General features: G+C 40.6%; 1 protein-coding gene across 3 annotated transcripts in view; it reads right to left on the reverse strand.

The window, feature by feature from the left end:
- Positions 1 to 16,221, reverse strand: part of LOC127838381 (E3 ubiquitin-protein ligase UBR4-like) — a 179,398-nt gene that overhangs the window by 61,817 nt on the left and 101,360 nt on the right. For all 3 annotated transcript variants that reach the window (XM_052366097.1, XM_052366098.1, XM_052366096.1), the window contains exons 62-66: positions 15,241 to 15,430; positions 6,299 to 6,431; positions 4,183 to 4,279; positions 939 to 1,160; positions 530 to 649 (exon numbers count right to left, since the gene is read on the reverse strand). In XM_052366097.1, the coding sequence (XP_052222057.1) occupies positions 530 to 649; positions 939 to 1,160; positions 4,183 to 4,279; positions 6,299 to 6,431; positions 15,241 to 15,430 (762 nt within the window). The remainder of the gene's footprint in view (positions 1 to 529; positions 650 to 938; positions 1,161 to 4,182; positions 4,280 to 6,298; positions 6,432 to 15,240; positions 15,431 to 16,221) is intronic.

The raw sequence follows: 16,221 nt of genomic DNA on the forward strand, positions 1-16,221 counted from the left end.
TTGCAGGATCCAGAAAAGTGTGACGTACTGACTGACAGAGAGACAGACTGACAGACAGACAGACTGAGGGAAAACCATAAATCCCCTCCAGTTTCACCGGTAGGGGACAACAAGAAATGTGTTTGTCAGAAACACTATGTCCCCTTCTGCGCCACTTTGACATTTATTTTTTTATATTTTTTTACCTTTGACCTTGAAGGATGACCTTACCCTTCCACCACTCAAAATGTGCAGCTCCATGAGATACACATGCATGCCAAATATGAAGTTGCTATCTTAAATATTGTAAAAGTTATGGCAAATGTTAAAGTTTGACCAAATCAACAGACAGGGCAAAAACAATATGTCCCCCACTATAGTGGTGGGGGACATAAAAAGTCCAGATGTTACTCCAGATATTGCAAATAATTGCAAATAATTGTTCAAGTCAAAGCTAAGAAGTTAAAATGCCTACCCAGTTAGGATGTAGGATTGAAAGAAAAACACTTGATTGTTCAAAAGCTGGGAGCCAAGATGTAACAATATCTACCTCAGCAGGGTTGAAGTTCCTCCAGTATGGCAGCAGGTTTCTCAGGATGGTCAGGCAATACGGGATGGCTCCGCTAGACACTAGCATGGTGGCCGAGATGTTGCTGATAAACGATGACGACTGAAATAAAACATGATAAAAATATACTCCCTATTACAGCTAACAAGCATCATTACGAATAACATGTAACTGACATAAAAATAATTGATAAAAATATTGGCTGCACTACTTGAACCAGAAGTTTTTAATTGCTTGGTACTTCATAGCACAAACCCATCTAGCTTTTGGAACAAAATCAAATCAAATTTCCTTCTTTTTGGAAATAATTAGACAGCAATTGGGAATTTTTAATTTTTCCTCCATCGGGAAAATAACTTACTGGAACTTTATAACCTTAAAGTGCCCTTACCTCAGTGGAAGGTTTGGTCCCTGACTTTGTGCGGGACAGCAGAACACTCAGTAGTCTCAGGTACACAAGCTTCACCTCAAAGGCATCAGTGCGGTTGTCGACCGCCTCAAGACTCGAACCGGATAGGTTCAGCTCCGTAAGCAGTACGGAGAGCAGTGAGTTCAAGGCCGCACAGTCTTTGTCATCATCACAGTCCAGGTCAGAGGTCAGCATCAGGATGACCTGTGAAAGTGATAGGAGATAAAATAAGCCTCGTTCTGTAAGAAAGGAGTTTAATGCATGTGCTTAAAGTTAAAGTGTCCTCCCTGATTAGCCTTGCAGTTCGTACTGGCTAATCAATGATGACATTTTATGCCAAGACTGGATTTTTGTTTAGAAGAGGTTTCTTTTACACACACAATTCTATAAACGCAGAAAGTTTCGTGCCTGATTAGCAAGTGTGGACTCCACAGACATATCTGGAATGATACTATCAACATATGCATTGAGCACAAGTTTCAAAGAATGAGGTTCAATTTAAAATGTAATTGACCAAGGAAACAACATTTAAATTGAAAGATGCAAAATTAATGCATCTGCAAATGCACCAGCTGGTAAATCAAGGTTTAATAAGCACCAATGCATTCTATAAGGATCTTCTGTTAATGTTATGCACTGGTTCTACCTAGGCAGCAATACGCCTAAGTGTTTCAACACGCCTAAGGCTAAAGCTCCAATCCTACTTAAACAAGACTAGAGCTTTGTCACAGACGTGACGTTACCCCCACGTGCCTCATTGACACAGACTATTTTGCATGCTGTCTTCAGAAAACAAGAGAATCAAATTTATGGCGATTTTTAAGAATTATAATGCCATTATCATTTATGGCCATTTCGACCTGTGAACTCTTTAATTCTTTCGCATGACATGCCGTCCAAATTTATGGCCATTTTTTTACTTTTGAACTCCAAGTGTGACCTAGACCTTGGAGTCATCGAAATAATTCTTTCGCATGACACATCGTCCAATGATTGTGAACAAATGTATCAGTTTTTTTTTTAAATCTCACAATAAATGACATAGTTATGGCCCGGAAAAGATCATTTATGGCCATTTTTGACCTTTGAACTCACAGTGTGACCTTAACTTTGGAGATATTGACGTAATTCTTTCGCGCGACACACCGTCCAATAATGGTGAACAAATGTGCCAAATGATTTTAAAATCTCAAAATGAACAACATAGTTACGGCCCGGACAAGCTCATTTATGGCCATTTTTGACCTTTGAACTCAAAGTGTGACCTTGACCTTGGAGTTATCAACGTAATTCTTTGCCAGACACACTGTCCAATGATGGTGAACAAATAAGCCAAATGATTTTAAAATCTCACAATGAATGACATAGTTATGGCCCGGACAAGCTCATTTATGGCCATTTTTTACCTTTGAACTAAAAGTGTGACCTTGACTTGGAGATATCGACGTAATTCTTTCGCGCGACACACCGTCCAATGATGGTGAACAAATGTTCCAAATGATTTAAAAATCTCACAATGAACGACATAGTTATTGCCAAGACAAGCTAATTTATGGCCATTTTTAATCTTTGAACTCAAAGTGAAACCTTGACCTTCGAGATATTGACTAATTCTTTCGCGCGACACACCATCCAATGATGGTGCACAAATTTGCCTCATAATATTAAAATCTCACAATAAATGATAAAGTTATGGCCTGGATAAGCATTTGACCCTTGAACTCCAAGTGTGACCTGGACCTTGGAGATATTGACGTACTTTTTTCACGCAACACACCGTCCCATGATGGTGAACAAATGTACCAAGTTATTTTAAAATCTAACGATAAATGACATAGTTATGGTCCGGACAAGCTTTCAGTTTAAAACACACTTAGTGACCCCGTGACCTAGTTTTTGACCCGGCATGACCCATATTCAAACTTGACCTATACATCATCAAGATACAACTTGTGACCGAGTTTGGTGAAGATCGGATGATATTTCGGGACAGACCGACAGAACGACCGACAGACCGACAAAGTGACTCCATATAGCCCCCATTACCAATGGTAATGGGGGTATAAATATAAGTGAAATTGACAGATAACCCCGGATGATGCATGTTGTATCAATATATGGATTGTGTGGGAACAAATATTTTTCAAGGAGCAAAAACACCTGAAAAGTCACAGGAGCTTATGTTCATCCTGTAGGGATACTGCAAATTTTTCAACGAATTCATATTAAGAGTTTTTGTGATCTGACAAAGAACCATAACAATCATTAGAAAATGTCATTTCATTAATCACAGGGCAATAACTGCTTGACAAATTATTGGAATTGAACAACATGAAAGTATTCACATTTCCAGCTAAAATGAATGCTGCATATGAAGTTCCATAAATCAGACCATTAGTAACTGAGATCTACCACCCAAAGGAATTATTATTCAAAGGGCACTAACTCCCTGCAAAAATCAATGGAGAAGAAAGACCTCACAATATGTGCATGTCTAATCTAAGAAAAATGTGCATATTAACTTTTATTAAATTCTGATCATTAGTTCCTGAGATTTCACCAAAAATAAAAAAATCCATTCATAAAAAAATGAAAAAATAAAAATAAAAGGGAAATTTCTAGCTGAAAAATAATTTGACCTCAAAGAATCTGACAAGGATGCAACTGTCCAGCCTATATGGAAGGGGCATATTTAGTTTAATTGAGGTCCGACCATAAAAGTCTGAGATCTCACTTGGAAAACGAAAAGTGACATATTAATAATCAAAGGGCAATATCTCCATGAAAAATTGTTGGTGAAACAGTCTGTTAAGGATGCAAATACCCATCCTATAGCAATGCTGCATACTTACCAAGTTTCATAAGTCAGATAATACCGGGGTAAGTGTCTGATAGCTTGCACAGAAACAAAATGTGTGACAGACCAAATAATGGAAGGAGGAACACCGAGTAAGTAAGACAGGAACTGATATCAGGAAAAATCATTTCAGACCAAGCCCTACTCAATTGTTATAAAGTTGGAATTCATTAAATAATCTGTAGATTTCTATATAAAATAAACGCCTTTTTTTAAACATTCAATCAAAAGAACACCAATTCGCGTTTCTTCATAGATTTTTTCAAGATTGCAACTTAGACTTTTTTTTCAAAATTTCCAAACTTCAAGTCCTCACATCACACAGCTCAGTGCCCATTTCCAAAAAAAATCACTATGATTGTAACCAACCTGCATGAAGGGGATGGCGTTCACCCCGCCCCTCTTGGACACATCCGGCAGGTACTGTAGCAGACGTTCAAGCAGAGCCAGCCTCAGACTATGTAACCTGGAAAAGATTGATTGGAAAAACATTTTACATGCCTGAAATTTAGTGAAAAGATTGTTTGGAAAAACATTTCACATGCCTGAAATTTAGTGAAAAGATTGTTTGGAAAAACATTTCACGTGCTTGAAAACACGTGAATGTGTGAAATTAATCAAAAAGGTTCTTACATTCCTAGATTTTTTTGTTATATCTAATATGAAAACCAAAGATGTAAACCTTTCTTTCATCATTTTGTCAATGGTTGAGCAGACACACAAACATACACACAATTAGAAAAGCATTTGATTCACAGCATTTATTGTAAAATAATGAAATTCAGACGCCTTATTTTGCACAAAATGCATTAAAGAAATAATTGTGATGTATAATTATGTCAATTAAAGATGATTTCAAGAATGTAACCGCAAATGCTTTGCCCAGAGTGGTTTAACAGCCATGCATTGGAACAATAAAGAATGGAAAATGTACTGGAAAGAATGGAAAATGTAATGGAACATCTAAATTAAGGGAGTCTTTGTCAGGAGACACCGGACTTAATGCATGTGTGTAAAAAGTCCAACCAGATTAGCATATCATTTAGATAGAACTTGTGACCAAGTTTGGTGAGGATTGGATGAAAACTACTTGAATTAGAGAGGACAACATGGTGAGGTTTAAAACGCACTAACATACCCCGTGACCTAGTTTTTGACCCGGCGTGACCCATATTCAAACTTGACCTAGACATCATCTAGATACAACTTCTAACCAAGTTTGGTGAAGATTGGATGAAAACTACTTGAATTAGAGAGCGGACAACATTGTGATGTTTAAAACTTACTAAGTGACCCCGTGACCTTGTTTTTGACCCGGCATGACCCATATTCAAACTTGCCTTAGACATTATCAAGATACAACTTCTGACCAATTTTGGTGAATATTGGATAAAAACTACTTAAATTAGACAGCGGACAACATGGTGAGGTTTAAAACACACTAAGTGACCCCGTGACCTAGTATTTGACCCGGCATGGCCCATGTTCGAACTTGACCTACACATCATCTAGTTAAAACTTCTGACCAAGTGTGGTGAAGATCGGATTTAAACTACTTAAAATAGAGAGCAGACACCATGCTCAATGTGTAAAACGTACTAAGTGACCCTGTGACCTAGTTTTTGATCTGGCATGGCCCATGTTGGAACTCGGCCTTCAGAGCATCTAGATAAAACTTTTGACCAAGTTTGGTGAAGATCGGATGAAAACTACTTGAATAAGAGAGAGGACACCATGCTGAATGTTAAAAAACGCACTAAGTGACCCCGTGACCTAGTTTTTGACCCGGCAAGTCCCATGTTGAAACTTGGCCTTAAGATCATCTAGATACAACTTCTGACCAAGGTCGGTGAAGATCAGATGTAAACTACTTGAATAAGAGAGAGGACAACATGCTGAATGTTTATAACGCACTAAGTGACCCGGTGACCTAGTTTTTTACTCGGCAAGGCCCATGTTGGAACTTGGCCTTAAGATCATCTAGATACAACTTCTGACCAAGTTTGGTGAAGATCGGATGAAAACTACTTGAATTAGTCAGCAGACAACATGCTGAATGTTTAAAACGCACTAAGTGACCCTGTGACCTAGTTTTTGACCCGGCAAGGCCCATGTTCGAACTTGGCCTAGACATCATGTAGATACAACTTCTGACCAAGTTTGGTGAAGATCGGATTTAAACTACTTAAATAAGAGAGCGGACATTTAATACAGACCGACCGAGAGACAGACAAGTTCACTCCTATATACCCCCCTAAACTTCGTTTGTGGGGGTATAACAACAAGTAATTGTTATCAAACATCTACCATTTTGAAGAAGTCTATTGTACAGGCTAATCAGAAACAACAATATATTGTTATCAAACACCAACCGTTTTAAAAGAAGTCTATTGCACAGGCTATAATCCTCAACAATACTTTATGCTTATGCTTTTTGTCCAGTTTTCCCAGATCGAGACCCATAGATATTTGGGACACAACTCACTTAGAGGCACTGTCCCTGTCTGACTCTGTGTCTACAGCATCCTGAGGCAGGGAGGCACTGGGGACCCCCAGACTGCTCGTCTCACTCCTGGGTCCTCTCTCCCTGTCACCATACACGCTGCTCCGGCCACTTGCTGCATATGTATGAGTTGTGTTCTGAGAAAACTGGGCTTAATGCATGTGCGTAAAGTGTCGTCCCAGATAAGCCTGTGCAGTCTACAAGGCTAATCAGGGACGACACTTTTCGCTTTAATGACATTTTTCGTTTATATGAAGTCTCTTTTTAGCAAAAATCTATTTTAGGCAGAAAGTGTTGTCCCTGATTAGCCTGAGCGGACTGCACAGGCTAATCTGACGCGACACTTTACGCACATGCATTATGCCCAGTTTTCTCAGAACGCGACTCATATGTACATATTGGGAGGTTGGTGTTGAATAGGTTATATGTTTTTATAAGTGTTGAATAACTGATAATGTAAATGATACTAGTATGATGTTGAATAGCTGGTACAATTTGACATGTGTTGAATACCTGGTATCTAATGATATAAATATTTCCAAATTGGAATTGAATAGCTGAAATGCTTTGAGAAGTATTGAATACCTATTAATGTTAATATTACTAGGTTGATGTTGAATAGCTGATATGCTTTGAAATGTGTTGAATATCTTATCATTTTAGTTTGAAGTGTTAAAAGTGGATACGTTTAGGAATGTTGAATAGCTGATATTGACAAGAGCACCGCATAACGGGTGCCAATGCTCGGCTGCGAAAGCTTGTCAGAGTTTTTTTTTTTTTTTTTTTAGAGGTCACAATGACCTTTACCTTTGACCTAGTGACCCAAAATTGGGTGTGGCGTGTAGAGCTTATCAAGGTGCATCTACATATGAAGTTTCAAAATTGTAGGTGGAAGCACTTTAATTTTAGAGCCAATATTACGGTTTTAGCACGACGCCTACGGTGGACGGCTGACGGCGGACGACAAGTTGGCTATGACAATACCTCGGGTTTTCTTCGAAAACAGCCGAGCTAATAAATGAAAGCTCGTCAGAATTTTTTTTTTTAAAGGTCACATTGACCTTGACCTTTGACCTAGTGACCCAAAAATGGGTGTGGCATGTAGAATTCATCAAGGTGCAGCTACATGTGAAGTTTCAAAGTTGTAGGTTGAAGCACTATGATTTAAGAGCCAATGTTTAAACCCTTAACAAAACGTAAAGGTTTTAGCACGACGCGGACGTCGGGCGGCCAGCTGGCTATGACAATACCTCGGGTTTTCTCCGAAAACTGCCGAGCTAATAAGTTTAGGAGTGTTGAATAGTTTATAAATTTAATACTTTTGTAAAGCTCATTAGTTAAGGAAAGTATTGCATAGCTAATGCTTTCAAAGTAAACGCTGCTGAATACTTGAAGGGTCTACACGAGTTAATAGCAGCTGATAATTGATTTTCAACATGTTCCCATACATGCCATACATTTTCAGACCAATTATGGGACATTGAGCAAAATTTTTCGGGATATTTGTTGATTTTCCAGTACATGTATACATATAGCGATATATACCTAGACATGTATGCATTTTTGGTATGCAATTTTTTCACATCATAAATTGAGTACATTACTAATAAACCTGTTGCTAGCATCTTAAACGATTTTATGCATCCTTGATTATCACAGGCACTTCATTAATCTTTTCTTAGTGTATGACCTCCACCTTAATTCGATATCTATTTGCCATGTTTGCTTTGTCACAATTTATTTTCTTGAAAGTCCGCCATCTTGTTGAAACAAATTTTCTTAAAGTAAATTTCATTTTAATTATTAAATACTTACCTGTTATCTCTAGCTTACCCCTTTCCAAGGGAGTTATTTCATCCGGAAAATATTCAAGCGCTGGGAATCGTCCACCTCTATAAGAATCCAAATCAGGTTAAACATAGTACAATGCAACCTAACAGGAAATCAAGAACCACAACTCATCTTTCCTTTACGCAAACATAAAAAGGCGATGAGCAGGGTGGGAGGTGGGACTTACCGATAACAGGTAAGTATTTAATAATTAAAATGAATTTTACTTTAAGAAAATTTGTTTTAATATCATAAATACGTTACCTGTTATCTCAAGCTGATTTTGCAGCTGCGGCGGGAAGGTTCGCATATTTTTTCCCATCACAGCAGAACCCATATAGAGGGTTTACAGCCAGAGATAGTAGAATCACGTCCTCTTATAATCTTTGTTAGTACAGTATAGTACTTAATTCTCGGATGGCACCAGTGTACTTACGCCATAGAAGAAACTACAGTTTGAGCCACTACAAGAGGACCCTGACCTGCCCTGACCGGGCAAAGGAGTCTATCATCATCTTCATGTCCACAAGTTCTAGATAGACTTGGAACTTTGAAGGGTTTGGAAGCCATAGAGGGGAGTGGATTTTTAGCAAGGAATCCTGACTGACATAACAATGTAACGGAACCATCAGAAGAGTCAAAACGAAGATGACTATCCTCGATAGAAAGAGCATGAATTGCACTTCTCCGTTTGGCTGAAGCCATAGTAAGAAGGAAAACGGTCTTCCATGTTAGGAATTGTAATGAAGCCTGATCAAGAGGTTCATAGGGAGCCTTAATAAGGGAACCAAGCACACAAGCTAAATCCCATTTAGGAGCAAGTGTACGAGATACAGGACGACTAAGTTCCATAGCTCGAACAAGTTCTGAAATAGCTGGATCAGCACAGACTTGTGAAGACTTAGTGAAAGCCAATGTATGCGAAATCATAGATCTGTATCCTTTGATGGAACTAAGAGAAAGTTTCTTATCATCAAAAAGATAAATGAGAAAATCCGCTATTCGTCTAGCAGAGGGATTGAGGGGATTAATTTTCCCTCGAAAACACCAATTGGAGAAGAGTTTCCAACGAGCATCATAGACTGCTCTGGTGGATTTTCTCCTTGCCGAAGCAACGAAGGTTGAAGCCCTGACAGAAAAACATTTCTTCTGCAAAGATTGCCTGATAACGTCCAGACGTGTAAGTGGAACATTTTTGGGTCTGCATGTAGTCTGCCGCTTTGAGACAGAAGATCTGACCTGTGAGGAAGATTCCTGGGATAATCGTACAGGAGACTGAGAAGATCGTTGAACCAAGATCTTCTGGGCCACCAAGGGGCAATCAGGAGTATCCTGCAAGAGCTCACCCTGATTTTCCCCAATATTTGGGGAATTAGAATGGGTGGGGGATAGGCGTAAGCGTCCAGTTGGTCCCACGCGAACGAAAGCGCGTCTATTGCCCACACTGCTGGATCGTAAACTGGACTCACATACAGAGGAAGTCTGTGATTGTGTCTGGTTGCAAATAGATCGACCAGGGGATAACCGAACTTGAAAAAGATCTGGTTGGTCACTTCTTGATGAAGAGACAAACCATCCGCCAGGGCGTTGAGGCGACCTGGTATATATTTTGCCAGCAGATGAATGTTGAGTGTTTTGCAAAGAACAAGTAATTTTCTGGTTTCCAGATACAGGGATTGAGAATGTGTTCCCCCCTGTGCCTGGATGTAAGCCACCACAGATGTGTTGTCTGTTGACACCATCACACAAGAGTCTCGAAGATGTGATTGGAAATGAGATACAGCTAGAAATACTGCTCGCATTTCTAGATTGTTGATATGAAGGTGAGATTCCTGATGAGACCACAACCCTGAAATTATCAGACTGAGAGGTTCCAGGTGAGCACCCCACCCTTCCTTGCTCGCGTCCGTTATTAGATATAATGACGGTTGCGGAGGAAGAAGGGGTACTCCTGCCAACAGAGTCTCCTCGTCTAGCCACCACTGAAGATGAGACCTTAAGGAGGGAAGGATTGGAATCTGTGTTAATAGATTGCCTGGAGACCATTTCCAACAAGCTGAGAGATAGTGCTGAAGAGGACGTAGGAAGAGACGTCCCAACTGCACAAAGTCTGCTACTGAGCTCAGGATACCGTTGAGAGAGAGGAATTCTTTAGCTGTTATATAAGATTGGGACAAAACCCAGTTGACCTTCATCAGAAGGTCTGATATACGTTGAATAGACACTCTGACCCGATTGATGTGGGTCAAGAAATTCATTCCCACAAACGTAAAGTCCTGTGAAGGAATGAGGTCTGATTTGTCTACATTGAGAAGGAGCCCTAACGAGAGGAGTTCCTTCCAAGAGAATTCTAGGTTGTACAGAAGCAATTGACGATCGAGCTGGTGTAAGAGCCAGTCGTCGAAATACTGAAGAAGAATAATCCCGTGAACTCTGAGGTGTGATCCAACTGCCGACATAGTTTGGTAAAAACTCGTGGGGCTGTCGCCAACCCGAAAGGCATAGACCGGAACTGGTAGACTTGGCCTTGAAAGGCGAATCGCAAGTACTTCCGGTAGTTGGGATGTATAGGAACATGGAAGTAAGCATCTTCCAGATCCAAAGACACCCCCCAGTGCAGGGGTTTGATGGATTCCCGTATGAAAGAAGGAGTCTCCATTTTGAAAGTTGGTTTGAGGAGATACATGTTGAACACTTTTAAATCTATTACTGGTCTCCAGGAACCATTTTTCTTTTGAACAAGAAAAAGACGACTGTAAAATCCTGGAGAATAAGGATCTTGAACCCTTTCTACCGCCTGTTTTTCCAAGAGCCCGAGAATGGACTCTGGAATATGTGGATGCCGAGATACCAGCTCTATAGGGACGCGAGAAAGTGGAGGCCTTTTTTCGAATTGAAAAGTCAGGCCTTTTGTCACAAGAGAATGAACCCATGCGTCTGAAGTAATTTGAAGCTATCGATTTGAGAAGTGGAAAAGTCTGGCCCCGACTGGTATTTCCGGCATCGGAGGTTGTGGCGGTAAAAAGGGAAGGGACCTAGGGCTGATAAGCAGGAGGTGCGCCCCTGCCGGTAGAAGGTTTGAAATTCCTCTGTCCCGGCTTGGGTTTGCCCTTTTTCCCAGAATCTTTATTAGAAGACTTGTGTGACAAAGAAGGTCTGTTATAGGAAGACTGCCTATTAGGACCTGACCGTGGATTAAAAGAAGGCTTTTTAGAGAAAAGGTTATTTCTCTTAGCTGTCTTGAATGCTGGAACTGCTGGTGGCCTAGAAGCAGGATGCTTAAAGACCCCTTGGCGTTGTCCACAGTTGTTTCTAGCTAAAGAAGCATGAAGTTGGTCATCCTTGTCAGCTATGATTGCTTCTTGTATCCTTCCACCAAAAAGGAACCCTGATGTGAGAGGAGCTGTTCTGAGCGAGTTCATACCAGGTTCCAACAGAAAATCTTTAGGTAAAGAAGTAAGGATAAGATCTCTACGAATCCTTAGCATCTCGGAAATTGAAGAAGCAGAAGTGTGAGATTAGGCCAGTGTGGTCCGTGAGAGATGAATTAACAAATCACGGAGTTCCTCCGGAACAGATTCCGACCAATCACACACCATTTGTAAAATTGTCGCTAGCATAAAGTCAATTTGGTTAGTCAAACCTCATGATCTACGTTCCCTCATTTCCCAAGTTTCCAACATTGAAAACGGAACAGAAACTGAATTGGAACCACTTGGCATTACAAGAGATAGCTTGCTAATGTCTGGATCTGGAACCGAAAGTTTTGAAAAATCCAACCCAGATGTTGCATGTGGTACAGGAGGTTTGTAACTTTTACTACCTTCCTGGTGTTTTGGATCAGCTAGTTCCTTAGGAATTTTCCATGTTTCTCCTCGTTTTGGAATAGTCTTATTAGCTGATTCCAATGATTGAAGAACAGATAGAACAGTAGAACCAATGGGAAGTCGCGGGTCAGGACGAGCCGTCGACTTAATAACCCTGTTGGGATCAAATGTACGAAAAAGTTGTTCTGTCACAGAAATCGTCGCATTTGAAGACAGTTCAGCAGGTCTTGGACAGTTATCTTCACCAAGAGTACGAAACATCAGTTCATAGATCTGACCAATCGGAGCTAAATATTGATCCGTCTCAACATTAGATTCTGCATCTAAATCAGCTTCACTCTCTACAACACCAGCGGTTTGTATAGAATCAGCAGGAACAGAAGTGAGAATATCTTGTACCGGATTGTAATTGTCTGGTAACAGCGAATGATCATCCCCGACGTCAGTCTTCTGTATCCATAGTGTATCAGGATTCGACAGGGTAGCTGTAGGGGGTACACGACTAGATACGGTAGATGATACCCGTGGCGTTGACACTGACGCCGTAGTAGTGAGATGAGCTCCTGAAGATGCAATACGTGTGGCAGTCAACGTTGGAACCGACACATTTGGCATGGAAACATGCGATTCCATAACGGAATACGATGGTGAACGACTATACGAATGGTAAGTCCGATGCTGTCTACCTGAACGTTGCCGACGTCCTCGTTTCCTGCAATGTCGAGATCTGGATCGGCTGCGCTGTCGAGATGTGGATCGGCTGCGATGAGATCGAGATTTTTTGGAATACCGTCTCCGTGAGTGACGACGTGATCGCTTATGAGCGCCGCGACGATGATAACTGCTCGACCAAGAAGAGCGTGTCCGATGTCCACTCCTTGATGAAGACGATGTATTCGACGACGAATCGGATGTAGAAGCATACGCCGATGATGAAGACTGAGTTCTTCTTGACCGGCGATTGGTGTTATCGGTGGCAGGCCTAACTGATGACTGTCGACCGGTGACCCGACCGGACCGGACCGGACCAGTGACCGGACCGGTGACCGGACCGGTGACATGACCGATGACCGGACCGGACCGGTGACCGGCCGGTCATATTATGACCGGTTACGTCACCGGACAAAGACCGTAGAATGGCGGCTGCCATGTGGTCTGACATTGATCCAGTCGTTCCATGATCAATGTCGCCGGTATGCATGGTGTGAGTCATAAGATCTGATGACGATCGACTGACAACAACACCATCTTGCCCGGTACCCAGTGACTGACAAAACCGCTGGTCATCCTTGACCAGTGGAGTCACCGGGTAATCAACGTCGGATGGAGGTTCGTTGCGTTTGCGGCTGATCGACGTCCTCCGGTGACCTGCTTTTGTCCATACGTCGTAAGCCCACAAATCGCAAACCGCACATTTGTTATTAAATGTACAACCGGTACATGCCAAGCAAGTATCGTGGGAATCCCACCTTGCTTTGATATGACCACAAGAACCTCTATCCTGTAAGTTCATTCTGAATAAAAGAAACAGAAAGAACCTACAAAAGACAAATTAATGATTATAAATTCAAATAAAAAGTTAAACCACAAAATGTAAACACAAAGAACGCTGTCCAATTGACCTCAATTACTTATTGGGGAATAGGCACGAATTCCTCGTGGTTCACGTGCTCATGACGTCATGTACATGAGCGACGATGCAAACAAAGAAACCCAGCAAAAGCAGAAATATGACAATTAATGCAACAAAAAGTATAGAAATATAAACCGAATGATACAAATAAAAGATAAATAAACTTTATCCTTTTAAACTCCGACAAAAACACAGTGAAAAGAACACATAAGTCCTGAGCCTAAAATAGGCGTGCACATGGTTTTATCCGGAAAGGAAAGATGAGTTGTGGTTCTTGATTTCCTGTTAGGTTGCATTGTACTATGTTTAACCTGATTTGGAATCTTATAGAGATGGACGATTCCCAGTGCTTGAATATTTTCCGGATGAAATAACTCCCTTGGAAAGGGGTAAGCTAGAGATAACAGGTAACGTATTTATGATATTAAAATGATGTAAGCGACAGGTGCGCCTAGCAACCTAAAATCGTATAATATATCCGCCTAATAGGCGATTCGCATTTTGTTTAATTAGCATACATTACAGTAATTGTTTCAATAATTAATTATCTTAAAGACGATAAAGATACACATTGTTTGTGTTTTTTTTTTAATTTAATCTCGCGTAAAAATAAATGTTTTGAATAACTGAATTATGCATGAAATGCACAATTTCCACGAGGACAACATCGATGTTTTCATCAAAAGTCTCCTTAGTAACTGTCCACGATTTTATCGTGCAGGAGTACACAATACGGACCGCTTAGTGTGATTGGTATAACAAAGCCACTAAAACTATAGATTGATATTGACACACGGTTATTCACGCATGACTAATTCACAACCGCACGAATCTTCAGATGAGTGAACAACGCCTTTGCTCTTACGCAGAGGGAAATTATAACGTTGTATATTAAAGCCAGTAAACAACAACATTAAACAATGCCGCCTTTTCGGTGCGAACGCGAGACAATAGATATGATAACAGAACCCCTGTTAATTGATCGATTTTGACACAAAGCGTAGTCACCTATTCGGGTAGCCATTGCCATGGAGACGCTGCGGATTAGTGGGAACACAGATTCGAGGTGCAATTAAGCCTAAGATAAGGTACATGCATATATGGACCCTAAGTTCAAGGTCAAGGTCACATGGGTCAAAATTTGTGTGCATATGGAAAGGCCTTGTCCATATACACATGCATACCAAATATGAAGGTTACATCTGAAGCGACATAGAAGTTTTTCGAAACCTAAACACAAAGTGTGATGGAGAGACAGACGCACAAACGGACGGACGGACAGTGAAATCACTATATGCCAATATGCCTTCCTTCGGGGGCATAAAAAGTATAATTAATTTGTTTGGCTAAAAATACAACTTTTATACAAGCCTTTTTTTAGGGAAAACTGGGCTTATTGCATGTGCCTTAAGTATAGACCACACATTCTAATCAGGGACAACACTTACCACTTAAACTGGATTTTTATTCAGAAGAGAAATCCTTTAAACAACAATTTTCATTACATCTGACAGTGCTGTCCCTGATTAGCTTGTATAGACTGCACAGACTGTAAAATGGGATGACATTTTACACACATGCAATAAGCACAGTTGTCCCACAACAAGGCTAATACAATTTCCACCCAACCTTACCATTTTGGTCGCCTGAGATGGAGCCCTCCGCGCTGTTGCCACTCTCAGACCCAGCGCTGCCGGCGTGTTCTGCCGGAGAGGTGCGCAGCGTGGAACCGTCGGTGGCAGCATTGCTTCCCATCTCGTCATCACTTCCAGGTGCCGACGCTGTCGTGTCGGACATCTGACCTTCATCGTACTGGCCTCGGTTCTGATTGAAATTTGTTTTTTTTAACCCTTTTCTGCCCAGAAGCAAAGTGACATGGCCTTCATGAAACAAGCATATTGTGTAACTCAGGGTTTATTCTGTTTGCTTCTCATCAGTATCTAAGGGTTGGAATTCAAGCCCTTAAAATGAGAATCTACTTAAAAAGAATTCAAATTTAATTTGATCCTCTAAGGGACTGAGTGGTAAATGATTAAATGATTATTGTAGATAATAAAACTGGTTTAGTAAGTTGACTTTGGCAAAGACAATGCTATACTTCCCACCCCTCTTTTTACTGTGTTGATATAAAGACTTCCTTATTTTACAGATCTATTTAAGCTGCAGTAATACATGCATTAATTTTTGTACTATGATGAAATAACTCAGCTGAAAGCATGAGAAAGCACATTCCTGACTGATTTGTAGAAACTACATGTGACCCTTGCTGATGTGTAAAAACTCCAACACATAAGCAACCCTAAATGATGTGCAAAAACTACAACACAGGAAACTCTTACTGATGTGTAAAATCTGCAACACACAGGCGACCCTTGCTGATGTGTATAAACGAAAACACACAGGCAATCCTTGCTGATGTGTATAAACGAAAACACATAAGCAACCCTTGCTGATGTGTAAAAACCACAACACACCCTTGTTGATGTGTTTAAACAACAACACATAAGCAACCCTTAATGATGTGTAAAAACTACAACACACAGGCAACCCATGACTAATTTGAAAAACCTGCACCACAAAGGCAACCCTTACTGAAGTGCAAAAAACTACAACAC

The sequence above is a fragment of the Dreissena polymorpha genome, chromosome 7 (assembly GCF_020536995.1).
Source record: "Dreissena polymorpha isolate Duluth1 chromosome 7, UMN_Dpol_1.0, whole genome shotgun sequence".
Lineage (NCBI taxonomy): Eukaryota > Metazoa > Mollusca > Bivalvia > Myida > Dreissenidae > Dreissena > Dreissena polymorpha.